At 40.4% G+C, this 27716-nt stretch overlaps 3 protein-coding genes across 3 annotated transcripts in view; all 3 read left to right on the top strand.

Moving 5' to 3' along the window:
* Window positions 1–6565, top strand: part of LOC134012957 (calcium-activated chloride channel regulator 3A-1-like) — a 30498-nt gene extending 23933 nt beyond the window's left edge. Inside the window, exons 8-14 of the mRNA XM_062452650.1 lie at window positions 1141–1318; window positions 1455–1561; window positions 1656–1874; window positions 2130–2397; window positions 3657–3821; window positions 3990–4226; window positions 4855–6565. Coding sequence (XP_062308634.1) covers window positions 1141–1318; window positions 1455–1561; window positions 1656–1874; window positions 2130–2397; window positions 3657–3821; window positions 3990–4226; window positions 4855–5219 — 1539 coding nt within the window. The 3' untranslated portion in view covers window positions 5220–6565. The remainder of the gene's footprint in view (window positions 1–1140; window positions 1319–1454; window positions 1562–1655; window positions 1875–2129; window positions 2398–3656; window positions 3822–3989; window positions 4227–4854) is intronic.
* On the top strand, window positions 920–27713 carry LOC134012958 (calcium-activated chloride channel regulator 3A-1-like). Its single transcript, XM_062452652.1, has 9 exons — window positions 920–1053; window positions 10047–10224; window positions 10361–10467; window positions 10562–10780; window positions 11025–11292; window positions 12574–12738; window positions 12911–13144; window positions 13250–14376; window positions 27310–27713. Exons 2-8 carry the CDS (start codon window positions 10200–10202, stop codon window positions 13612–13614), a joined length of 1383 nt encoding a protein of 460 aa, XP_062308636.1. The 5' UTR covers window positions 920–1053; window positions 10047–10199; the 3' UTR covers window positions 13615–14376; window positions 27310–27713.
* Window positions 19743–25674, top strand: LOC134012691 (calcium-activated chloride channel regulator 3A-1-like). The gene is made up of 14 exons (XM_062452232.1): window positions 19743–20095; window positions 20996–21130; window positions 21269–21419; window positions 21496–21601; window positions 22146–22302; window positions 22481–22708; window positions 22804–23028; window positions 23159–23291; window positions 23426–23532; window positions 23627–23845; window positions 24103–24370; window positions 24487–24651; window positions 24822–25055; window positions 25159–25674. Exons 1-14 carry the CDS (start codon window positions 19946–19948, stop codon window positions 25593–25595), a joined length of 2715 nt encoding a protein of 904 aa, XP_062308216.1. The 5' UTR covers window positions 19743–19945; the 3' UTR covers window positions 25596–25674.
* Window positions 27714–27716: the final 3 nt, after the last annotated feature.

Raw genomic sequence — 27716 nt, 5'->3', positions numbered from 1 at the left:
AATAAAGCCACTTGTATTTGATTCAACCAAAGACTGAGCGTCCTTGTCGATCATCTGAGAGTCCTTGTCGATCATCTGAGAAACCAGATCCAACACTACTTCATAAACAGTTTTCTACAATCAATTTCTAGATGTACTCGGGATTTTACAGGAGAGTGGCGATCCCTCTCCAATGGATTCACGTGCACACCGACCAATATCTACGGGGCGCCGTCCGACTGCTACTTCTTCCTGCATGAATTTCAAACGGCCAAAGCATCCGTTATGTATCTTCAGAGTATTGACTCAGTGGGTACAATCTATCTGATGAATTACATTCCAGGTTGTACCGTATATGAATGCTGTTTCTGATACCGCTGTTTGTATGTTCATTGATGTGTCTGTATTTTTCTTACTACATTCCTTACCGTTATAGATTGAATCAAGAATGCATTTGTAATTCATCTTTCAAATTTGTATTAGCAATAGACTCCTAATTTGTAATTGTTGTCTCTGTCAGGTAGTCCAGTTCTGCAATAAAGAAAATCACAACAGTAAGGCTCCAAACATGCAGAACAGGATGTGTGGTGGCCGAAGTGTAGAGGAAGTTATATTTTCTTCCAGCGTGGACTCACAAAATATCCCTTCTAGTTCTTTACCATCACCCAGTCCAGAACCCACATTCTCAGTGGTGCAAAGAAAACAAAGAGTAGTTTGTCTCGTTCTAGATGTTTCAGGAAGCATGAAGGTACAGTATGTTGACATTTCATTACAGTAAATATGTTTTTATTGTGTAGATACAAAAGTGATTGAGTGAGTAATATATACACACATTTTTTATTTTCTTAGGGTCAGAGAATTGTAAGACTACGTCAAGCAGCTTCACTTTTCTTGAAGCAAATTATTGAAGACCAATCCTATGCTGGGATTGTCACCTTTCACTCAACTGCCTCAGTCCTAAAACCATTGACCTTGATTGATAATTTGGAGACCAGAGAAAAGCTGGCTGATTTACTGCCCACCAACCCCGATGGTGGCACAGAAATCTGTCTAGGTCTTTTTAAAGGACTGGAGGTAATTAAACCAAAGAAGAATTGATCAATTTAATGCAATATCATATCTGACTAGATTGCATCAGTGAACATTTACTTTATATTTCAGGTTCTCAAAACACTTGATGGGTTTTCAAATGGAAAAGAAATTATATTCTTGACTGATGGAGAGTCTAATAGTCCAATAGATTGCGTACAGGCTGCCGTCACAAGTGGTGCTACAGTACACACAATTAGTTTAGGACCCAAGGGAGATCCACTTATGGAAGAGATGTCTGAAAAAACAGGTGAGGTATAGAGCATCCTTTAATAGGAATGTATAGGCATGCAGCCATGTCCATCCTTTTGATTGCACTATGGATAAATACTTTATAATTTTTATGATCATTTGATTTTTCCTTTTTTCTTCATTACAATTTGTAGGCGGTAAATTCTTCTATGCAGGAGATACTTTGAATTCCAATGAGCTTGTGGATGTCTTTGCCTCACTAACAACTTCTGATGGAGATCTGACACAACAGACTATCCAGGTGAGCTGACTGTAGTCGTCATGATGGTACGTAAACATTGATCTGCTTTTCATTTAGTACTCTGTTTTCACTATCTGCCATCTCTACCCAACAGCTTGAAAGCCTTGGATTTACTGTGAGTGGGTCTGGCTTGTTCAGTGGGACTGTGTCCATTGACAAGACAGTTGGCAACAACACAGCTTTTGTGATCCTCTATGAACTCAGTCCACCACTAATTGTCCTTATAGAAAGCCCCTCTGGAGATAAATATAATACATTTACACCTGATCCTAAAGGGAAATCTCTCACCCTGAATATTCCAGGAACAGCAGAGGTGTGTGTTTAATTACATTCTTTTCAAATGTTAATGGATTTGATTTGTACTTACAGACACGTACATGCAAATTTCAACAATTACTTTGACCTGTTTACATATAGTAAGAATGAGTTATGGTTGCGGTTGTGGTTAGTTATGGTTGTTTCAGATTTTGGGGATTTTTATTTTTGCAAGGTGAAGACTACATAATACACTTTGTCACGTAACTCGTGCTATGACTTTTGTTACGTTTAATCTCCTATTTAACCCCAGACAGGAAAATGGACGTACGCCATTACCAACAACGGACAAGCACAGACTATGTCAATAACAGTGACCAGTCGTGCGGTCAGTGCAGACTCGCCGCCTGTTACAGTGAAGACCCGCATGAACCAACAGTCCAGTAACGGTGCCAAAGCCATGGTGGTTTTTGCAGAGGTCAGCCAGAATGGACTTCCTGTCATACTGGCAGACGTGAGAGCTACTCTGGAGTCTGATGCTGGAGACAAACAAGAGTTGAATTTACTAGATAATGGAGCAGGTGAGTAATAAAAGAGCTACAAATCGCTTTTGTGTCCTTCAAGGCCCTAGTTAGAGATCAAAATACCCCAAGATCACACTTTTTCAGATATCTCCAAGCCCGCAGTTTTGCCTCTAAACATTTGCCTACTTACCCCATGTCGCCTAATAAAGACTCAGCATATGACCTCTAAGACGTATAATATAATACACAATATTGATCCTCTAACACACACTGAAATACATGAAGGGACCTGGAAATTGTAATCCTGGATGATGTCTAGGCTAAATGCATCTCCAGCATACACTTCTATATGTATAATATATAGGAGTCAGGTGGCTGAGCGGTTAGGGAATCGGGCTAGTAATCTGAAGGTTGCTGGTTCAATTCCCGATCGTGCAATATGACGTTGTTTCCGTGGGCAAGGCACTTCACCCTACTTGCCTCGGGGGGGAATGTACCTACTGTAAGTCGCTCTGGATAAGAGCGTCTGCTAAATGACTAAATGTAAATGTATAAGACATGGACTGATACAATTCAAGGTATTTCACAGAGTGCATTACTCCAATGACAGGCTAGCTAAAATATACCCATCTATTCACCCTATCCGTCCCAGATGTGGAAACTGTGTCATTGGGTCACATGTTCTGGTCATGTCCCTCCCTAGTTGATATCTGGTCCTCCATATTTGATTGCCTTGCACTCTATGCAACACATCCCTCAAACCCAACCCACTCACTGCTATATTGGGAGTCACATACCACAAGTACACAAAAGAGAGCAATAGCATTCTGTAGTCACATAACGCATAGTTATTAATCTTAATGAATTGGAAATCTAATAAATGCCCACCCTTCAGGAGATGGATCCAGGGGGTGCTATCTTTATTTCAGCTAGAAAATATTAGACCTACTCTTGACAGACCTACTCTTCATTGAGTATGTGAAGGAGTTGAATCTCTAACTTATCATGTTATCATGGTATCTAAGCGCTCTCTCTAGTCATCTGTCTGACCAGCCCACTGACATACTGTACCTCTGCAGAATTGTTTTTTTTTTCCTTGCTTTGTTTGTACTCTTGGTCCCATGGGAGGGTATATGGGGAGGGTACTAATCTGGGACTATGTTTTGAGTTTGTACATTTGTATTTGTATGTAAGTATGCTTACTTTTGTATAATTGAAGAACCTAAAATAAAGAAAAGAGCTACATTAAACTTAAATAAAGAATATGGCATTTTGTCATCGCCTTCATTATTGATCACACAAATCTTTTTTTTAAGGTGCCGATTCTTTCAGAAATGATGGCATCTATTCCAGATACTTTACGCGAATGAAAGGTGGGAAATACAACTTGAAAGTGAGAGTACAGGACAGAAATGGAAAAGCTAGATTCTCCCGCAAGAGACGCAGTGGTGCCATGTACATACCTGGATATGTGGTTGATGGTATGGCTCCATTATACACATTATGTTTGGACACTATGGATCTGTGTGAATTCATGTAAATGACTGCATCCTCTTAAAATCTAAAGTCCTATGTTGCCAACAACATCAAATATATTTGATTTTGATTTCCTTCTTCAGTTAACTGTTGACTGATGACTGTCCCTTCAGGAAAGTTGGAGCTCAATCCACCAAAGCCCTCTGTTGGTGAGGAGGACCTAGTGGCAGATGTTGGCAACTTCAGCAGGACAGCCATAGGTGAGAGCTTCACTGTGAATCTGAAACCTGGTGTTCTTACTGCGACGAAATTCCCCCCCAACACCATCACAGACCTGAACGCAGAGTTGGTGAAGGACATAGTGCTGCTCACCTGGACTGCACCTGGGGAAGACTTGGACCAGGGCACAGGTGAGAACAAATGTGTACTCCCACAACATGGTTTCCGTTTCGGACACTTTCCTGAAACAGAAGGGACTGTACATCACAAGTACATTTACATTTAGCAGACGCTTTTATCCAAAGCGACTTCCAAGAGAGAGCTTTACAAAAGTGCATAGGTCACTGATCTTAACAACGAGATAGCCCCAAAACATTGAGGGTAGCCAAATATGAAGCAAACATTGTGAAAAGCAAATAAGTGCCAATGGGAAGAACCATAAGAGCATGTACTTAAACAAGTTAGAAATTAAACAACATGAACCTCAAAAAGTGCAAGAGTGTACCTGTAGAAAAAGCAAGCAACAATAATATAATTCACAGTGAGTACAAGAAGTTAAATCAGTTACAACTAACCAACAAGAGCAACAAGTCCCTCAATAAAAGTCATTGTGTTCCTGGAGGAAGCTAACATCAGGTCCAGCAAATCATTCCTAAGTACCGTTGTACTCCCAGAACAAGTGCGTCTTGAGGCTTTTCTTGAAGGTGGGGAGACAGTCAGTGTCTCTGATGGAGGTGGGGAGGTGATTCCACCATTGGGGGGCCAGACAGGAGAAGAGCTTGGGTTGGGAGCTGTACCTGACGTGTGATTTCTTCTCAGCGAGTGAATACGAGATCCGCTACAATGAGGATCCTGACCTGCTCAGATCCAACTTCAGCACCGCTCATCTGATCAACTCATCTAACCTGCTACCAAATGAATCTGGATCCTCACAACAGCTCTCCTTCACTCCCACCAATGGAAATATGGGAAACATCACCACTCTGTTCTTTGCAGTTAAAGCAGTTGACAAGGATATGCTTTCCTCTGAAACCTCCAACCTTGCTCAAGTGACCATTGGCAATGGTGTAAACATTGTTACGTCCCCCAGTCCTGTCGTGTGTTCTGTGTGTGTGTTTGTTTGGGCTCTCTGTGTCTTCTCTTTACAGGTGGCGCCAATCACTCTAACTGCCAGTCATCACTGACTCCTCCCTCCCGTTATCACGTCCAGCTGGTTCCTGTTCCCATCATCCAGTCCCATCATCCCTTCAGCTGTATATCTGTGCCACTGTTTGTTTCGTGCAAGGCCTCTCTCTGTGTATATGGTTGCTCTTTCTTTGAGCAGGAGGGGAAGTACCTTGGGGGTGTTAGGCAAGACGCCCTGGGCTTACATCATCCATAGGGTAACTTCCTTGTCTAAACACATTAGGTTAGATCGGGGCGGACCATCCCCTGTATGTGGTGTTAGGGTGTGGGTAAGGACTAGCTAGGTTTATTGTTGGTTATAGTAGGTTTAGTGTTGGTTATAGTATTACAGTGTTCAGCATGGTGGCCGGCTGCGACCGTTGGTACGTTTATTGATGACCCTTCATATGAAGTACATTTACATTTAGTCATTTGGCAGACGCTCTTATCCAGAGCAATTTACAGTAAGTGCAGGGACATTCCCCCCAGGCAAGTAGGGTGAAGTGCTTTGCCCAGGGACACATCATTTGGCACGGACAGGAATTGAACCGGCAACCTTCTAATTGGTAGCCCAATTATCTAACTGCTCAGCCATCTGACCCCCCTTGAAAACGATCCCCCCGGAAGTAATGTTAGGACTGCGTAAAGAAGACCTTATAGCGGTCACTGGCCATTACAATATAGTAATAAGAAAGCAAGCACTCAAGGCTGAGATAGCAATTTACATATCCATCGCCGTGGTAGCCATAGCGGGCGGTTTGATTGTAGGTGTGACAATGACTGCACTAAAACGAAAACAGAGTCTGCAAATTACAGTCTAACATTGTGCACTCTGCAATAATTGAAAGTACTGAGCACTGCATATAAAACAAAGAAAGATCAAAAATCATATATTATAAAATAGGATGATTCTGTTTTGCAAGCAAATAAGCTCTGGTATATTGAAAAAAAGATTCTGATGAAACCAACAATGTCCATTCACAAATATTGATTAATTCCTGAACATTGATACATACTTCCAACACCTTTAGTTGGACCTTTCTTCTGGCATTTATTAGTCTCATTTTAGGTGGAATGATGGTCACGCGTATGTGCATGCACTGTAAGGCTTGGGCCATGCATAATGTTAAAATGGCTCAGATTATGCAACCTAATTTTTTCAAATAATTTCCAATAGCTTCGCTACATCTGCATTGCAGTGTTTTTACACAGGCCAATTCTAAATGTGTGTTTCTTTCAAAAACTCAATTTATAAAACTGAAGAGCCTGTGGTATTTACTACTTTAGATGGTGGAGAATGTCACAATGTCAACTCTGTCAACTCTTATAATTAAAAAATTAAATGTTTTATGTGTCTATTCACATACATGTGTCTGTGCTGTGATTGGTGTAGTGAGTTTTTGATGGTGTGTGTGCAAGCGCAAGAGTTTGTGGGAGCCCAAACATCTTCAGTACAGTCTCAGAGGCCTGGGATGGAGTCAAATTCCCAACCTGAAGTATTGTCTCTGTCCGTCCCTGGTCAGAATCTCTTTTCACAACCAGATATTTTAATAATAAACGATGGCATCCTCACTCATTTTGTATTTTTCGTCTCTTGCAGGCCACATTTAAATGCAGTTATGCAGTGTCACCACTAGGTGACAGGCATGCTCTTCTGTGTTGTCTTCTATACTTTACTGCAACAGTAACCTCCCTACACTGTCCTCAGAGTTCCAAAAGACTGTTTGATAACTGTCCTCCTAGTGCACAAGAGTATGGTTACATCATGTTTGTATGCCTTGAAAGGATGACTTCCAACATCTCACTAAGCTGACCGGTTGTGTGTGTCTGGACAGGTTTTATTACATGTTTTTTCTGGTCTCTCTTATGCAGTCACCAGACACATCTTCTGTAGCTCTTTGTCCTTCCACCTCAACATCTGTGTCTAAAACCCGCTGGAATGTTGACCAGTGGGTGACTGGAGAAAGACATCCCCTCATAGAAAACCAGGTTTCTCTGTAACATCGAAGAACCAAAGATAATCGGCAAACGTGCTGTTTATGAATCAAAGCACCAATATAAGCAGCATGTCTACCAAGTTTCAAGTCAATCGGACCTACAGTTCACGAGAATATTTTTCCTCCTGATGGAAGAATCCCAAAAATATCAAATATAGTTCCAAACACAGAATGTGTGACAACCGCCAGCATTGTTTGTTTATCCATGAAAACGAGTTGGACAAAAGTGCGAACGATTAGATTCTTTCATGTTATTATGTAGCATTGAGTATTTAAAAGACACAGAAAAAAGCCTGATTGGGCTACAGTTGAAGTTCGGAAACAGGACATTATAGTGATAGGGCCTATTTGTCTATTTTAGGCCTACTGTATTAGGATACACGCTACGTAGAGTGTGCTGTTCTAACTTGTTCTTTTATATTTGTTACAGGTAAGCTGACAGTAATTAATACTCTATTGTGCAACAGTAGGCCTATTATTTTTCGGTAGAGCTTTAATTTGTACTTTTGAGACATTCTGACATTTGACTGTGATTAAGAGTGTGAATAGGCTACCTCGCACAAGGAATGGCAGACGGCAATGTGAATGACAGCAAGTAACCTTCATTGTGAGATAAAGGGAGAGGAGCAGATGGATGGAAGCACATATTTTTGAGACAAAAGTGTGAGATGGATGACAGATGATGAACCGAGTAGATGCTTTAAGAACATGGATTCAACATGTATGAGGCTGAGTAGGCTCAGCTTAGAAGCACAGTCAACAGGCCTGTGATCACCCCGCTCAGTATTTAAGACACAGACCAAGATGGGTATTGAAAAGATTTTTGTAGGTATTCCCAAATCTTTACTGTAGGCTACAGGAAAATCCTGACTTCATAATTTAGGTAAAACGTTACAAGTTCAGATATATTGGACTTTTGGGGATTGGAATTTTGACTTTTTGGAATTACCCATTGCCCACACACACACACACACACACACATGGACCTTTGGGTGGAGAAAATATTAGTCAATGAACCTCTTTGAATTCTGAAACCCCTGTTCTATAATATAAACATTGCAAAATACATTTATTTTAGCCTGCATCTATTGCTGGCCCTGATATAACTATTCATTCATTCTTTTAGGAAATGGTGTCTGACGCCTCCTCGTATTTATTTCAAGGGATGAACAACAAATTGTACTTCAAGGGTGTGACGATATTAGTACCCCCAAACTGGACAGGAAACTATTCCAGAGCAAATACTGAAACATATGAAAAGGTAAAATGTCCTTTTTATTACACTGTGAAATATTTAATCATCACATAAATAATGAATAATGAACAAGTCTCTGTTCTTTGTGTTGATATTATACTTTTTTTAAAGGCCGACATCATAGTAGATGAGCCAAAGTAATTAAATGAGATTAATCCTTACACTCTTCACTATGGGGAATGTGGGACTGAGGGTCGCTATATCCGTCTGACTCCTGATTTCCTGAAGCGTGATGAATTAATTAAATTCTATGGACCCAGAGGTACTGTACGCATTTCCTTCAGTGATTGTATCTTAAACATTATGACTGCTAGTTAACCTTTAATTGGTGTTGGTAGGTAGGGTCCTTGTACATGAATGGGCACATCTAAGATGGGGTGTTTATGATGAATATCATGAGAGAAAACTCTTCGATAAAGCCGATGGAAAACTGGAGGTCATTTACATTTGCAATATTGCAATATTATGAATAGAAGACATACAAACTACAGTAAGGATTGATTTGAATATTGTTTATATCTATTTAGTTTACAGTTTAGTTTATGTAGTTTACCTAGCAAATTTTAGCTAGAGTTTGAAAGGATTCAAAGCAAAATATCCCACCACCTCCCTTCAAAGCCACTCCTTCAAAACACGTGAATGTGCTGCCTGACTACTGCCAGGAGGTAGTTAGACAGACAAAGTAGCCTGTCCAATTCTGTCCGAATGCCGTCCAATTATTAGTGCCGGTTTGACCTTAATGATTGGTCGTGTTTATTACAGTCCTGTGACACTCACAGATATCAGGATATATTTCATTTTGCTGTCAAACCTTTAGATTTTTTGGTTGCTATCAGGATGTGAAGTTTATTTCAGCAAATATGACAAAAACTGGTTCTCAACATTGCCTACCCTGCCTTTAATGTTTTGACATGGTCACGGTACATAATTTTCCTTCAATTTTTTACCTCTATTCAAAGCCCCAGACTACTGTTAGAACTGAAAACTTTATGACTGTCCCTAGATAATTTAGACTGCCTTTAGATAATTCACGACTGCCTTTAAATAAGCCATGTCTGCATACATAGTACAACATAGTATCCATCTAAATGGAAAGTTATAGAACAAATGTTCATATACACTGAACTCTGCCGCAGGCTTTGGAGGCCTGCTGTTTCTGATACCGCTGTTTGTATGTTCATTGATGTGTCTGTATTTTTCTTACTTCATTCCTTACTGTTTAAAAATTATAGATTGAATAAAGAATGCATTGTAATTCATCTTTCTAATTGTAATTAGCAATAGACTCCTAATTTGTAATTGTTGTCTCTGCCCAGGTAGTCGAGTTCTGCAATAAAAAAAAATCACAACACTAAGGCTCCGAACATGCAGAACAGGATGTGTGGTGGCCGAAGTGTAGAGGAAGTTATATTTTATTTTAGCTTGGACTCACAAAATATCCCTTCTAGTTCTTTACCATCACCCAGTCCAGAACCCACATTCTCAGTGGTGCAAAGACAAGATTAGAGGTAATTAAACCAAAGAAGAATTGATTCATTTAATGCAATATAATCTCTGAGTAGATTGCATCGGTGAACATTTACTTTATATGTCAGGTTCTCAGAATGAATGGTGGGTTTTCAAATGGAAAATAAATTATTTTCTTAACTGATGGAGAGTCTAATAGTCCAATAAATTGCGTAAAAAATGCCATCGCAAGTGGTGCTACAGTACACACAATTAGTTTTGGACATAGTGGAGATAAACTTATGGAAGAGATGTCTGAAAAAACAGGTGAGGTATAGAGCATGCTTTTAAATGAATTAATAAACATGCAGCCATGTCCATCCTTTTGATTGCACAATGGAGAAATTCTTTATCATTTTGATGATCATTTGATCATCCCTTCTTTCTTCATTACAATTTGTAGGTGGTAAATTCTTCTATGCAGGAGATACTTTGAATTCCAATGAGCTTGTGGATGTCTTTGCCACACTAACAACTTCTGATGGAGATCCAACACAACAGACAATCCAGGTTAGCTGACTGTAGTCGCCATGATGGTACGTAAACATTGATCTGCTTTTAATTTAGTACTCTGTTTTCATTATCTGCCACCTCTACCCAACAGCTTGAAAGCCTTGGATTTACTGTGAGTGGGTCTGGCTTGTTCAGTGGGACTGTGTCCATTGACAAGACAATTGGCAACAACACAGCTTTTCTGATCCTCTATAAACACAGTCCACCACTAACCATCCTTGTAGAAAGCCCCTCTGGACAGAAATATAATACATTTAAACCTGATCCTCAAGGGAAATCTCTCACCCTGAATATTCCAGGAACAGCAGAGGTGTGTGTTTAATTACATTCTTTTAAAATGTTCATGGAATATATTTGTACTTATATACATGTACTTTGCAAATTTCAACAATTACTTCCACCTGTGTACATACAGTATGTGTTAGTTATGGTTGCAGTTGTGGTGAGTTGCGGTTGTGGTGAGTTATGATATATGAAGGGTATTGCCAACATAATAATTTTGTCAAGTGACTAGTTTATGAAGTGTTAACATTTCCTGTCCTATTCAACCCCAGACAGGAAAATGGACTTACAACATTACCAACAACGGACAAACACAGACTATGTCAATAACAGTGACCAGTCGTGCGGTCAGTGCAGATGTGCCGCCTGTTACAGTGAAGACTCACATGAACCAACAGTCCAGTAACGGTGCCCAAGCCATGGTGGTTTTTGCTGCAGTCAGCCAGAATGGACTTCCTGTCATACTGGCAGACGTGAGAGCTACTCTGGAGTCTGATGCTGGAGACAAACAAGAGCTGGATTTACTAGATAATGGAGCAGGTGAGTAATAAAAGAGCTACATATACATTTTTTTAAACTTAAATCAAGAATATGGAATTTTGTCATTGCCTTCATTACAGTTTTTCACGATGGCTAAAACGCATTTCTTGTAACAGTCAACCATTTTCAACTGTAAACACAAAACCGAATATTCCAACTCAATTTCCAAAACCTCTGACTCTTCTGGCAAAATCAAACACTCGCACCTAAACCATGTAACCTGTGCTCAAAATCAAACAATGCTGTCAGATCATAAACACAGCAAATCAATATATAAACACTATGGAGCAAACATTAGACACAACACAAAAAAATGGAGAACACAGCATCCAGGCCATTTAGTTACATGTAAAGACAAATTTGTTTTTGTATACACAGTAAATGCATTTACGTAGCAATAAAGAAAATGAATTTTGAAACACTGGATTTTGGTGTTTCAACACCCTGTGTTCTGCACCTCTCTTTTGCCAACCGTCTCTGGAGGAGGGGATCCCTCACTGAATTGCTCCTCCCAAGGTTTCTTCCATTTTTTCTCCTCTACTGAGTTTTTCCCTGTCTTTCTTGCGGGTTGAGGTTGGCTGAGGGGCAGTTATGTGGGCGTATGTGAAGCCCTCAGTGACATTGCTTGTAAAAAATAAGGGCTATACAGATACTGTACATTTGATTTGAAAATATTACAGTAGTTGTGATGGTTAGATAGTCAACAAAGAACAAAGAAAAACGGGGTAAAAACCCTCTGGTGTGCTAGATCCAGCCTTGAAAACACTCTACACCTATGTCACCACAGGCCAATTCCATTGCCTGTAGGAGATTTACCCTGGTATATGGGTTTCGGTCATAGATCTTTCACCGCCACATAGAGGAAAAACTCTTCAATTGGGTTGAGAAAAGGGCTGTATTGTGGACGGCAAACATTTACAGTAAAAAATACTGGTTGATGTTGAACTATTCTTGTGTACGGACACTGCAGTGAAGGCTGACATTGTCCCAAACCACCATTAGAAAAAAGAGTGAACAATTTTGAGTTATTGTGTTTTACAGATGACAACTGTGTTGTAGTTTTGTTTACTTTTTGCCGCCTGTGTTTACCATTTTGCAGCACAAGTGCATCACAGTGCAAAATGTGTTTAGTGAATGAGAATGTGTTTAGAGTTTTGCCAAAAGTGTCTGATTTCACAAATTGGTTTAGTTCACTGAACATTTGATTTAGAGAATGGGGTTTAGTGTTTTAGCAATTGTGAAAAACTGTAATGCATTTATCACACAAATCTTTTTTTTAAGGTGCCGATGCTTTCAGAAATGATGGCATCTATTCCAGATACTTTGCACGAATGAAAAGTGGGAAATACAACTTGAAAGTGAGAGTACAGAACGGATATGGAAAAGCTAGATTCTCCCTCAAGAGACGCAGTGGTGCCATGTACATACCTGGATATGTGGTTGATGGTATGGCTCCATTATACACATTACGTTTGGACACAATGGATTTGTGTGTGAATTCATGTGAAGGCCTGCATCCTCTTAAAATCTAAAGTCCTATGTTGGCAACAACATCAAATGTATCATAGACCTCACTGATTTCCTTCTTCAGTTAACTGTTTGATGACTGTCCCTTCAGGAAAGCTGGAGCTCAATCCACCAAAGCCCTCTGTTGGTGAGGAGGACCTAGTGGCAGATGTTGGCATCTTCAGCAGGACAGCCATAGGTGAGAGCTTCACTGTGAATCTGCCACCTGGTGTTCCCTCGACGAAATTCCCCCCCAACACCATCACAGACCTGAACGCAGAGTTGGTGAAGGACAGAGTGCTGCTCATCTGGACTGCACCTGGGGAGGACTTGGACCAGGGCACAGGTGAGAACAAATGTGTACTCCCACAACATGGCTTCCGTTTCAGATACTTTGCCAAAACAGAAGTGACTGTACGTCACAAGTACCTGACGTGTGATTTCTTCTCAGCGAGTGAATACGAGATCCGCTACAATGAGGATCCTGACCTGCTCAGATCCAACTTCAGCACCGCTCATCTGATCAACTCATCTAACCTGCTACCAAATGAATCTGGATCCTCAGAACAGCTCTCCTTCACTCACACCAATGGAAAGATGAGAAACGGCACCACTCTGTTCTTTGCAGTGAAAGCAGTTGACAAGGATACGCTTTCCTCTGAAACCTCCAACCTTGCTCAATTGACCTTTGGCAATGGTGTAAACATTGTTACGTCCCCCAGTCCTGTCGTGTGTTCTGTGTGTGTGTTTGTTTCGGCTCTCTGTGTCTTTTCTTTACAGGTGGCGCCAATCACCCTCATTGCCAGTCATCACTGACTCCTCCCTCCCGGTATCACGTCCAGCTGGTTCCTGTTCCCATCATCCAGTCCCATCATCCCTTCAGCTGTATATCTGTGCCACTGTTTGTTTCGTGCGCGGCCTCTCTCTGTGTATATGGTTGCTCTTTCTTTGAGCAGGAGGGGAAGTACCTTGGGAGTGTTAGGAAAGACGCCCTGGGCTTACATCATCCATAGGGTAACTTCCTTGTCTAAACACATTAGGTTAGACCGGGGCGGACCACCCCCTGTATATTGTGTTCGGATATGGGTAAGGACTAGCTAGGTTTATTGTTTTTTACTGCTTTCCTTTACTGTTGGTTGTAGTATTACAGTGTTCAGAATGGCGGCATCGGCCGTTGGTGCGTTTATTGATGACCCTTCATATGAAGTATTGTTAGGGCTGCGTAAAAAAGACCTTATAGCGGTCGCTGGCCATTACAATACAGTAATAAGAAAGCAAGCACTCAAGGCTGAGATAGCAATTTACATATCCATCGCCGTGGTAGACATAGCAGTCGGTTTGATCGTAGGTGTGACAAGGACTGCAATAAAACGAAAACAAATGCTGCAAATGACATCACATATTATAAAATAGGATGATTCTGTTTTGCAAGCAAATAAGCTCTGGTATATTGAAAAAAAGATTCTGATGAAACCAACAATGTCCATTCACAAATATTGATTAATTCCTGAACATTGATAAACACTTCCAACACCTTTAGTTGGACCTTTCTTCTGGCATTTATTAGTCTCATTTTAGGTGGAATGATGGTCACGCGTATGTTCATGCACTGTAAGGCTTGGGCCATGCAACATGTGAAGTTTTTTACAATCACTTTGACACTAATTTAGGAATGCACTAATGCACTTAGGAATGCTTGGCTGGACCTGATGTTAGTTTCCTCCAGGATCACAATGACTCGTATTGAGAGACTTGTTGCTCTTGTTGGTTAGTTGTAACGGTTTCAAATTTTTGTACTCGCTGTGAAATATTTTACTGTTGATTGTTTTTTCTACAGGTACACTCTTGCACTCTTGTGGGGAGTTTCATGTTGTTCAATTGTAACTTGTTTAACTGCATGCTCTTATGGTTCTTCCCTTTTGGCACTTATTTGGTTTTCCACCATGTATGTTTCATGTTTTGGCTATCTCGTTGTTATGATCAGTGACCTATGCTCTTTTGTAAAGCTCTCTCTTGGAAGTCGCTTCGGATAAAAGCGTCTGCTAAATGCATAAATGTAAATGTAATTTCAGAACCTTGATATCCTTTTTCAAAACTCACAACTGATGCTCAAAAAAAAAACGCTAACACAATTTTCAATTTCTTGACTTTATTAAGTCAACTCAAATATATCTGTTTTTGTGACACAAAGTTTTCATTCACCTCTCCAAAGGGATTAATTAACAGAACTTATAAAAAGTAAGTACAGAAATTCACTCTATTGTATTTTTTTATGACACAAAAGTTAAACACTTTGACTTAGGAAACTAAAAAAGATGACACTCAAACTCTAACCCTTTGTGGTAACTCATTGCCTCACTTAAATTGAGTACAAATAACTCAAATAGCTTGGATAAGACTTGAGGGATCTTCACCTTTCGGAAAGTTGGGTAGAAAGTTGACCTCTGCTCGTTTGGCTCTTTTAATGTTGGAGTGTGGAAGTTCTTTGCCAGGATTTCCTCTACTTATTTCTCCAGCATTTACAGTGACCTCCTGACATCCAGCCCGTCTCATCTTGTTTCTGTAGTTGCCCATCTTAAACTTGATGCTGTTCTGGATCCATTCCATCCATTTTCCGATCTTACTTTCTGAAGGCAAGGATGCTTGGCCACAAGAGCCTTAGCTGCCATTGCAATGTCTTTATCACTTGGATAAGCCTTGAAGCCATTCATTGAAGCAGCAAAAAAGAATTATGGTGCAGCAAGATGATATGCCACCATGTGTTGGTGTCTAACTGCCATTGTCTTTAAAATATTTTTGAAGTTTTGAGTGTCATGCACTACTCTTTTGAAAAAGCGTTGTTTGGCCTCAAACCGCATGGTCCAAACATGCAGCAGGGGCCCAAAGCACTTGACTAGGGTGAGATAATGCTCAACATAATGATGTTTAGGACGAAGCTTAACCTCAGGGAAAACCTCTAGTAGTACCCGCCTATGATCACTGATTTTGCACTCAAAATAGTCTAAGGTTTCATTCGTATACGATGGACGCAGAGCTAACTCCACCAAGTCTTTCAATTCCATCAAAACTGCCCATGCACCTTCACCCTCTGGTACTACACCACCTACAAGCAATGGAAGCAGTCCAAGCAGAGTGGCATTTTCATGCCCATTGCCACCTATTGTTCCTCGAGACAGAAATGTCTTTGGAATTGGGTGAGGTCTATTCACTTTATCAGTGTGCTGATATGGGAATGATGCAATCTTTTGGTTCAAAAACTCCAGAGTGAAGTACTTCAGCCGGATCAGCTCCTTAATGCAAAGAAAAATCTCCACAGGAACGATGCCTTCCAGAAGATCATGTAAGATATCTGGAGGAAATCCTGTGATTGGATGGAAGTAATTCAGGCACTCTTGCAAGACACAGCCACGCTTAACACCAAAGTGACTGCTCAGTGTCACTTTCTTGAACATGATGTACATGAAGGTTATGGCTGTCTTTGGTTCTCTGAGAAAACATCTTCTCTCTGACTTCAGTTGCTTGAAACTGTTCTCTTGTGGCCATACAGAATCTGCAAACATAGCCAGCTGTAAATGACTCCACAAAGCTACTCAATCCATGGGCACCCAGATTATCCGCAGAAACACAAAAAATGGTGCCTTTGACATTCTGACCAACTTTTTTAATGAACACACCATCCTGTTCAAGAGTACGGATATCACGCAATATACAGCTGCATATCCATACTTATGGAGGTCTGTCACTTTTACTAGCATTGCTAGCTGTATAGTGTGTAATGCTGATCTGTATTTTGGTGGCACACAGATACTCCACTGGCATTACACATGGATAGTTGCGCTCAATAAAAGGTTTTTCTGCGCTTGGATGAAGACAACTCTGCACCTTTAGAGGTAGCAGTAAACAGAACATTGGTGTCTATGACAGCACTAACAATTTAATCCAGTGTAGGTTCTTCTATGTTGTGACCATTTCTCTGCAATATCTCACTAATCGCTGTTAGGATGATACAAGAAATCGCATGGAACTACCGCTCCTTTCCAGCCTAATGGGTGTTCGCTCTGGCCTGGCTGGACCCAACCCCTACTTTCAAACATTTCCGTCAATTGTTGGGGAGATAACATTCTTCCGTCTAGTAGCCAGCAAGCTCATTTGGCTTGCGCAGTGACTGTATATAGTTCTTATTCAAGTAATGGACGTTTTGCTACTTTGACAGTATCAACGAAGTTCTGCGTACAGGTAAGGGCATTTTTGTGTAGCCTACTGTTGGGTTAGTCAGGCTAATTGTAACCGGTAAATTCTAGGGATTCATTTTTATGTTTGTGACCGTGGTAAAGTTGGTTTGAAGTTCGATATTCAACAGATATTCGGACGCCCAGTATTGTGTTAATTTAACCGGGGTTTAGCGCCGCTATCCACCGGCCAGCATGCTTCTGGCTGCCTAAACAACGCGTACGTTTCGGGACCATCAACAAATTACAAATGTCAACAGTCAATAGCTTTTCAACAACATGAACTAGGAGCATAAAAATAATGTTAAACTGTTCAAGATGTATGCATACACGTTGCACAGCCTTTATTTTGTTCATTTTCACCTCACACTATTTTCAGTGAATTTTTGAATATTTAAAACTTCAATAGCTTTTTCGTCATGTGACCTATAATCCTCAAATCCATTTCAGAGTGTTCACTGACTATGCATACATGTTGCACAGCCTTTACTGTGTTCATTTTTATCTCACATTATTTTCAGTGAATTTGTGAAAATGTCAAACCACCACCTCAGAGGCTTTTTTCTTCCATAAGGGCTTTTACCTGAATATAATACAATAAAAATGTGGATTGTTAATTTCACCATGGAACTGATCTTTGGAGTCTTCTTCTTTTACATGCTCTACTTTTATGTGTTTAGCATGGGATATGCTCTTGTCCAGAGTGTTTTTTGCATGTTTGACAAGATCACCAGCCTCCATTGAAGTGAGAAGTACACACATGTTGGAACACAGGAAAGTGCTTCATCCATGCTTGTACTGTTCAACAATAATGCAAAGCAATATGTGACCTACTCCTTCAGTCCATTGTCTTGCATCCTTTTCCCACATCCCCGTGAGACAGCTTTTACAATGTGGACAGAGCAAAGGTGTACAACTGTGAACTTATGAAGGTCACTGTTGATTTTCAGAATTTCTATGACAATATGGGCTCTTTCAAGATAGGCAGATATAGTCTCCCTGTTAAAGGACATCAGCACACTATCCATCAAAGCCCAGCTGTAGTCTGTTTCTACCTGTCGTACTCTGCGCGATGTGCACTTGGAGACTTTTCTGACTGTTTCCATCAACCAATATGTTAATGTGGGTATATAATGTTGATTGGTGATAAGCTCAGAGATAGGGACAGGTGGCTTATCTTTGCCAATACCTGGCAGTACAAGGGCATAGCACCCTTTTGTTTTGATTTGGGATCTTTGACGCAACCAGTAGCATCAAGATGAAGAATATTTTTCAAAATGGTATGGGTAGTTTTCACCCAGTCCCTAATGCGACGCTGCAAAGTAGCGTCTTCCGAATGTGAGACGAATGTCGAATATGAAACTAACTTCACCTCGGTCAATTAACACACTTTTTCGATGTATTTAGTGTGAAATGCTCCCACACCTTGGATGACTTAGGTCGTACTGATTTCTCTGCCTCCGCCATGTGTTTCAGAACAACGTTACTCAACAACGTCTCTCCGATGGTCTTTCTTCTACCTCCGCTCTGCTCCGCGCTCAACTTAACTTCTTTTTTAAATACTCAAACATCTCTGCGACTTATTCAACGAATCGATAATGAAATTCGTTGCCAACGCTTTTAATAATCGATTTTAATCGATGTAATCGATTCGTTGTTGCAGCCCTATTTCAGATTTAACTGTAATTTTTCTTTTTCCAAACTCATGTGTAACAAATGCCTGTATTATTGTTTCTCTGCCACCGGCTTTTTGCCAGAGATCTATGAATGCTGTTTGTCCTTTCTTTAGGTGCCCCATCACATGTTTTCATTTTAAACAGGAACACCTATGGAAAATACGTTGTGTAGAGAAACTAAATAATTATATTAGTGTTGTACAGCATCATCATGGCCCAAACATTTTTTTTTTACTGTATTTAATTGTTTGGTAAAACCTGAGGTCCCAGATTGGGTAACCATATTATACTGCAGGTTTCTGCTGCAGCTGAGATTGACCCTATGTTAATTAACATCTTCAACATCTCTCTAGACCACTAGGGCTTCAAAAACACCATTATCTTCGTGCACATATCCACAAAGATCTCCTGCCTCAATGACCATAGCCCAAATATTGTTTCACTCATTCACAGATTAGTTGAAAACACCATTAACGTTGCATTCCACCACCCACAGCACCTCATTCATAAGTTCAGTCGTCAACATCATTGATAGACCCATTCAAACTCTTAAAAAATATAGTAGTGAGTTTAGACCAAATTTATTTAAGTCTATATATTTTCCTTATAGTTCTCCATTTACTTCCAATAATGTACTAATACAATATGGATAGTAGCATGATAACTTGTCTGTCAAAACTTGTATGCTTACCTAATCAAGGACAACCTCTGGCAAAAGTCCAGTAAACTCCTTTACGTGAATTACAATTTAAACCATATATGGCTCTAATCGGCAAAAAATACACTGGACACATTTAAATGTGATTAGATAAGAGAAAGTCTCAACCTCTAAATGGACATGTGTAAATGTACTGTGTTAGCAATTGAACAGGGCTTTGAAATGTACAGGTCACATGACCAAAAATATATTGACGTTTGAAAGCACTGAGAGCAGCACATAGTTGACTAAAAATACACAGCGCTATCTTGCAGCGCTAGAGCCATCGTTACTGGAGCAATTAAATATATCTCTTGTTCTGCCTGTGTTGTGATATACATGCCTAAAAAGTGCCTAATATTTCTATACTGAAATAATATCTGCATCATAATTATTATGACTATGATGATTTTTCATTAGGCTATTTTTAGTGCCCCCTCAGCACTTGGTGGCTTACGCACTCTCCTGATACGTGTACCTCTTTCTATCTTTGTAGATCATTCACTAGAAATCTCAGATAACATACCACTCTGAGGATTTGAACCATGGCATCCAAAGTGGCAGTTGTGCTCGTAATGTTATACCTGTCAGGATTTACCTGTGGGATCCGACTTGATGGCAATGGGTACACAGATATTCTAATTGCTATCAACCCTGCTGTGACTGAAGACCCTTTGCTCCTTGAACGAATCAAGGTAAGATGGAAATAAATATTCTACAATACAAACATTACCCACTTGGAAGAGGCCCCGGGGAAGACCCAGGACACGCTGGAGGGACTATGTCTCTCAGCTGGCCTGGGAACGCCTTGGGGTCCCCCAGGAAGAGCTGGTGGAAGTTGCCTGGGAGAGGGATTTCTGGGCCTCCCTGCTTAGGTCGCTGCCCCCGCGACCCGACCACCGGAAAAGCGGCAGATGATGGATGGATGGATATAAACATTACAAAATACATTTACTTTATCTTGGATCTATTTTAAGTGTAAGGCTGGGTGTCACCCTGCTGGACGGAGTCTCTGCTTGATGGGTCGCACACCTCATTGTGTAACTTACTGTTGCATTGCTAGGCATATGTTGATAAGTAAGTTAAGATGTGGTCTGATTGGTTGTTCAGGGAGGGGAAGCATTGTTCTATGGATTCTTCATCTCCTGAGGGCTTCTCCTCAGCTCTGGCTTGTCCTACTGATTCTCGTTTGCTCACCTCTTACTCTCCCTTTCTCTCTCTGTCTCTGATATACCATAATCAAGGTAGAGTAGGTAAGATTTAAAACCTTCACTTTGTAGCATGTTTGCCTTTCTTGATTTCATTCATTTGCAATGTTATTAAATAAACGATCAACTTACTTTGACCATCCTTGCTCTGATTTAACCCATAGAATAAAATACAATTCCATTGGTATATGCAGTATTTGGTTAATGGTAATATACTGTTCAGTCTGCCATCTTCCTTCAAACATAGGGGAATTCGTTTTGGTTGTTTGGCCAATGTTAAACCCCCTACATAAGCGTGGAGTTAAGTTGAATCCCTTGACTTTGGCATGACATACTGTGGACCACTAAGTCGCTGGCCCTGATATAACTATTCATTCATTCTTTTAGGAAATGGTGTCTGACGCCTCCTCGTATTTATTTCAAGTGATGAACAACAAATTGTACTTCAAGGATGTGACGATATTAGTACCCCCAAAGTGGACAGGAAAGTATTCCAGCGCAAATACTGAAACATATGAAAAGGTAACATTTTCGTTTTTATTACACTGAAATATTTAATCATCACATAAATAATGTATAGTGAACAAGTCTGTGTGCTTTGTGTTTATATTTTTCTCTCTGTATTATATATTCTCAAAGTGCTTGTACTTTTTTTTAAAGGCCAACATCATAATAGATGAGCCAAACAAATTCAATGGGAATGATCCTTACACTCTTCAGTATGGGGAATGTGCAACTGAGGGTCGCTATATCCGTCTGACTCCTGATTTCCTGAAACGTGATGAACTCATTCAATTCTATGGACCCAGAGGTACTGTACGCATTTCCTTCAGTGATTGTATTTTAAACATTATGAATTATAAATAACCTTTAACTGGTATGTGTAGGTAGGGTCCTGGTACATGAATGGGCACATCTAAGATGGGGTGTTTATGATGAATATGATGAGAGAAAACCCTTCTATACAGACAATGGAAAACTGGAGGCTACAAGGTAATTTGCAATATTGCAATATTATGAATAGAAGACATACAAACTACAGTAAAGATTGATTTGAATATTGATTATATATATTTAGTTTACAGTTTATGTTATTTAGTTTACCGAGCAAATTTTAGCTAGAGTTTGAAAGGATTCAAACCAAAATATCCCACCACCTCCCTTCAAAGCCACTCCTTCAAAACACATGAATGTGCTGCCTGACTACTGCCGGGAGGTAGTCAGACAGACAAAGTAGCCTGTCCAATTCCGTCCGAATGCCATCCAATCATTAGTGCCGGTTTGACCTTAATGATTGGTCGTGGTTATTACAGTCCTGTGACACCCACAGATATCGGGATTGATTTCACTTTGCTGTCAAACCTTTATATATGTGAAGTTTATTTCAGCAAATATGACAAAAAAGTGCTTCTCAACATTGTCTACCCTGCCTTTAATATTTTGACATCGTCAAGGTACATAATTTTCCTTTTATGTTTTTCCCTCTATTTAAAGCCCAAGACTACTTAATAAACAGTTTTTCACAATCAATTTCTAGATGTACTAAAAATATGACAGGAGAGTGGCGATCCATCCCCAGTGGAGCCATGTGCACACCGACCAATATCAACGGGAAGCCGAACGACTGTTACTTCATCCCGCATAAATCTCAAACGGCCAAAACATCCATTATGTATCTTCAGAGTATTGACTCAGTGGGTACAATCTATCTGATGAATTAAAATTCCAGGTTGTACAGTATATGAATGCTGTTTCTGATACCGCTGTTTGTATGTTCATTGATGTGTCTGTATTTTTCTTACTTCATTCCTTACTGTTTAATAATTGTTATTAGCAATAGACTCCTAATTTGTACTTGTTGTCTCTGCCCAGGTAGTCGAGTTCTGCAATAAAAAAAATCACAACACTAAGGCTCCAAACATGCAGAACAGGAAGTGTGGTGGCCGAAGTGTAGAGGAAGTTATATTTTCTTCCAGCGTGGACTCACAATATATCCCTTCCAGTTCTTTACCATCACCCAGTCCAGAACCGACATTCTCAGTGGTGCAAAGACAACAAAGAGTAGTTTGTCTCGTTCTAGATGTTTCAGGAAGCATGGGGGTACAGTGTGTTGACATTTTATTACAGTAATTATGTTTTTATTGTGCAGATACAAAAGTCATTTCAATGTACACGTAAATATTTTCTTTTATTAGGGTCAGAGAATTGTAAGACAACGTCAAGCAGCCTCACTTTTCTTGAAGCAAATTATTGAAGACCAATCCTATGTTGGGATTGTCACCTTTCACTCAACTGCCTCAGTCCTAAAACCATTGACCTTGATTGATAATTTGAAGATCAGAGAGAAGCTGGCAGATTCACTGCCCACCAACCCCAATGGTGGCACAGAAATATGTCAAGGTCTTTATAAAGGATTAGAGGTAATTAAACAAAAGAAGAATTTCGATTTAATGCAATATAATCTCTGACTAGATTGCATCAGTGAACATTTACTTTATATTTCAGGTTCTCAGAATGAATGGTGGGTTTCCAAATGGAAAATAAATTATTTTCTTAACTGATGGAGAGTCTAATAGTCCAATAAATTGCGTAAACAATGCCATCGCAAGTGGTGCTACAGTACACACAATTAGTTTTGGACCTAGTGGAGATAAACTTATGGAAGAGATGTCTGAAAAAACAGGTGAGGTATAGAGCATGCTTTTAAATGAAGTTATAAACATGCAGCCAGTCCATCCTTTTGATTGCACAATGGAGAAATTCTTTATCATTTTGATGATCATTTGATTTTCCTTCTTTCTTCATTACAATTTGTAGGTGGTAAATTCTTCTATGCAGGAGATACTTTGAATTCCAATGAGCTTGTGGATGTCTTTGCCTCACTAACAACTTATGATGGAGATCCAACACAACAGACAATCCAGGTTAGCTGACTGTAGTCGTCATGATGGTACGTAAACATTGATCTGCTTTTCATTTAGTACTCTGTTTTCACTATCTGCCATCTCTACCCAACAGCTTGAAAGCCTTGGATTTACTGTGAGTGGGTCTGGCTTGTTCAGTGGGACTGTGTCCGTTGACAAGACAATTGGCAACTACACAGCTTTTCTGATCCTCTATGAACACAGTCCACCACCAACCATCCTTGTAGAAAGCCCCTCTGGACAGAAATATAATACATTTAAACCTGATCCTCAAGGGAATTCTCTCACCCTGAATATTCCAGGAACAGCAGAGGTGTGTGCTTACTTTAATTCTTTTGAAATGTTCATGGAATATATTTGTACTTATTGACATGTACATGCACATTTCAACAATTACTTTGACCTGTGTACAGTAAGAATGAGTTATGGTTGCGGTTGTGGTTGTGGTTAGTTATGGTTGTTTCAGATTTTTGGGATTTTTATTTTTGCAAGGTGAAGACTACATAATACACTTTGTCACATAACTAGTGCTGTGCCGTCTGTTACGTTTCATGTCCTATTTAACCCCAGACAGGAAAATGGACTTACACCATTACCAACAACGGACAAGCACAGACTATGTCAATAACAGTGACCAGTCGTGCGGTCAGTGCAAACGTTCCGCCTGTTACAGTGAAGACTCACATGAACCAACAGTCCAGTAACGGTGCCAAAGCCATGGTGTTTTTTGCTGCAGTCAGCCAGAATGGACTTCCTGTCATACTGGCAGACGTGAGAGCTACTCTGGAGTCTGATGCTGGAGACAAACAAGAGATGGATTTACTAGATAATGGAGCAGGTGAGTTAGAAAAGAGCTACAAATCAAATATGTTTAACTTAAAGAAGAATATGGCATTTTGTCATTGCCTTCATTATTGATAATACACTTATCACGCAAATCTTCTTTTTTTTAAGGTGCCGATGCTTTCAGAAATGATGGCATCTATTCCAGATACTTTACACGAATGAAAGGTGGGAAATACAACTTGAAAGTGAGAGTACAGAACGGATATGGAAAAGCTAGATTCTCCCTCAAGAGACGCAGTGGTGCCATGTACATACCTGGATATGTGGTTGATGGTATGGCTCCATTATACACATTACGTTTGGACACTGGATTTGTGTGTGAATTCATGTGAAGGACTGCATCCTCTTAAAATCTAAAGTCCTATGTTGCCAACAAAATCAAATGTATCATAGACCTCACTGATTTCCTTCTTCAGTTAACCGTTTGATGACTGTCCCTTCAGGAAAGTTGGAGCTCAATCCACCAAAGCCCTCTGTTGGGGAGGAGGACCTAGTGGCAGATGTTGGCATCTTCAGCAGGACAGCCATAGGTGAGAGCTTCACTGTGAATCTGCCACCTGGTGTTCCTGCGACGAAATTCCCCCCCAACACCATCACAGACCTGAACGCAGAGTTGGTGAAGGACAGAGTGCTGCTCACCTGGACTGCACCTGGGGAGGACTTGGACCAGGGCACAGGTGAGAACAAATGTTTACTCCCACGACATGGCTTCCGTTTCAGACACTTTGCCGAAACAAGTGACTGTATGTCACAAGTACCTGACGTGTGATTTCTTTTCAGCGAGTGAATACGACATCCGCTACAGTGAGGATCCTGATGTGCTCAGATCCAACTTCAACAACGCTCATCCAGTCAACTCATCTAACCTGCTACCAAGTGAATCTGGATCCTCAGAACAGCTCTCCTTCGCTCCAACGATGAGAAACGGCACCACTCTGTTCTTTGCAATTAAAGCAGTTGACAATGACATGCTTTCCTCTGAAACCTCCAACCTTGCTCAAGTAACCAAGGTCATTGGTTACATTGAAAGTCCTGGCAATGGTGTAAACATGATAGCAATTTACATATCCATCGCCATGGTAGCCATAGTGGGCGGTTTGATTGTAGGTGTGACAATGACTGCACGAAAACGAAAACGGACACTGCAAATTAACCCTCCTGTTGTGTTCCGGTCAAAAATAACCGGCCATTCAATTGAGTGGGTAAGACTATACTAATTTTTAGACTAAAGGTTCCATGACTTTGTCTACACAGGGTATCTAAATAGACAAAACATTTTTTACGGAATTTCATAAAAATTTGGGTGTTTTATTTAACTTTTGTACACCTGTGGTGTTCCCGGTCAAAAATGACCGGTCATTCAAATGAGTGGGTAAGACAAATTTTTTTTTAGAACATTTTGTTCAGGCACACACCCATACAACAGATGGACACACTTACCCTCCCAGACCCAACATGCACGTGTGTTTGAGTACACATATGCACACACATACATACACACACAGACTATGATCCAGACACAGAGACAACCGATGTTGAACAATCTAGTGATGAGGAAGAGGGCCCTGCTGAGGTTGTTGTGACATTCCTGTTCAAGAATGGGATTGTGGTTTGTTCTTCATCATCACTTGAGTGGAGAGGTCAACTGTCTACTGAAAACGTCATCAGGATGACCCCAGGGCCAACCAGATATGCCATCTCCCGGGTTGATGACATAAAATCCTGCTTCAAACTGTTCCTGACAGAGTCCATTGAAACCATAGTGTCACGACTCAACACACAGCGTGCCCTCCAGGACAACAGAGGGCACTAAGGAGTCAGAGCAAGGCCGGCTCAGCTGTGAGGAAGTGAACGGCCATGGTTAAAAGGAACCCTGAATTGTTTGTCAGTGCTCATTCATGGTTTGTGTGCTACGGGCGTTACCTCACTTGGAAACTTTTTACGGAAACTCTTTACCTGTGCTGGACCCTGCTTGCCCCGACTGTGGATTTTGGAATTACGATTTGGACTTTTCACTTGGACTCTCTTTTGTTTCATGGTATTGAACCCCGCTTGTCTCTGACCTCTCCTTTGTCTTGCCCTACCTGGAAACTTCGATTGTGCTGGCTGCTCTGTGTACCTTGACCCTGGACTGTGCCTTGACCTTGATTGTGGATTACCCTGGAACCAACCGTCTTGATGGACTTTAAGTTTGCCTTTGCCTCAATTATTATTTGACCCAGTGTGTGGTCATGACTGACTACTTTACGTGATTGAAGTAAATCAGAACCATTAAAAACTCTAAACTGCATCTGCGACTGTGCTCTTCATTCCAACCTGACACATAGTCATAAACATGACTAATTTGGAGGGTAGACGTGTTTACAAAGACAACTGGAAGGAGATACACCGGACCAACATCCAAGAAAACATATTCAAAATAATCCATATTATGCTTTCACTCAAAAACGAGTTGCATAGGCTTGTGTCAATGAGGCCTACAGGCCATAAATGGCAAACAGAAGTTTAAAACTTGTAATGTTTGCAAGAACTTAAGCTGCTAAAAAGATGTAACACAACATTCAAATTCACGCATTCAAACAATCCCCTCAGTGTAGTTTGGCTAGCAACACCAGCTAGGCTACAGTAGCTTGCTCGTAGCACAATTCAGCTTCTCCAGACAGGGCTCTAGACTGAGACCAAAAAGTTTTGAATAAGCCATTTCCCCCTAAATATATATCAAGCTTATTTACGTGTTTGGGGGCATAATTTCAGTCAGCAGATGGTACTGTTTGAATCGCGATTCCATCTGAAAAATACTGCCGATGACAACGTTGTTAGGATGGCTTGTTTCAAAGGGGGCTCAGCTTGTTTATTAAATGGGCCCATCTGCAACCGACGCAAGCAAGCACACCCTACAATTTCCCCAGAAATTGTATCCTCTAGTTTTAGGTGGAATGATGGTCACGCGTATGTGCATGCATTGTAAGGCTTGGGCCATGCATAATGTTAAAATGGCTCAGATTATGCAACCTAATGTTTTCAAACAATTTCCAATAGCTTTGCTACATCTGCATTGCAGCGTTTTTACACAGGCCGATTCGAAATGAGGGTTTCTTTAAAAAACTAAATTTATAAAACTGAAGAGCCTGTGGTATTTACTACTTTAGATGGTGGAGAATGTCACAATGTCAACTCTGTCAACTCTTATAAATAAAAAACTAATTGTTTCATGTGTCTATTCACATACATTTGTCTGTGCTGTGATTAGTGTAGTGAGTTTTTGAGGTTGTGTGTGCGTGTGCAAGAGTTTGTGGAGCCCAAACATCTTCAGTACAGTCTCAGAGGCCTGGGATGGA

Source organism: Osmerus eperlanus, chromosome 26, assembly GCF_963692335.1.
Source record: "Osmerus eperlanus chromosome 26, fOsmEpe2.1, whole genome shotgun sequence".
Lineage (NCBI taxonomy): Eukaryota > Metazoa > Chordata > Actinopteri > Osmeriformes > Osmeridae > Osmerus > Osmerus eperlanus.
The sequence above is the reverse complement of the archived record's forward strand: the minus strand, read 5'-3'. Positions and strand labels throughout refer to the sequence as shown.

Bases quoted from the DNA above. Each gene is read 5' to 3' on its own strand.
- LOC134012691 (XM_062452232.1), top strand. From the start codon at position 19,946: ATGGCATCCAAAGTGGCAGTTGTGCTCGTAATGTTATACCTGTCAGGA. The intron at 20,096-20,995 runs GTAAGATGGAAA...TCATTCTTTTAG, and splicing joins TGCTCCTTGAACGAATCAAG to GAAATGGTGTCTGACGCCTC. The intron at 22,303-22,480 runs GTGGGTACAATC...GTCTCTGCCCAG, and splicing joins ATCTTCAGAGTATTGACTCA to GTAGTCGAGTTCTGCAATAA.
- LOC134012958 (XM_062452652.1), top strand. From the start codon at position 10,200: ATGGAAGAGATGTCTGAAAAAACAG. The intron at 10,225-10,360 runs GTGAGGTATAGA...TACAATTTGTAG, and splicing joins AGAGATGTCTGAAAAAACAG to GTGGTAAATTCTTCTATGCA. The intron at 12,739-12,910 runs GTATGGCTCCAT...CTGTCCCTTCAG, and splicing joins ACCTGGATATGTGGTTGATG to GAAAGCTGGAGCTCAATCCA.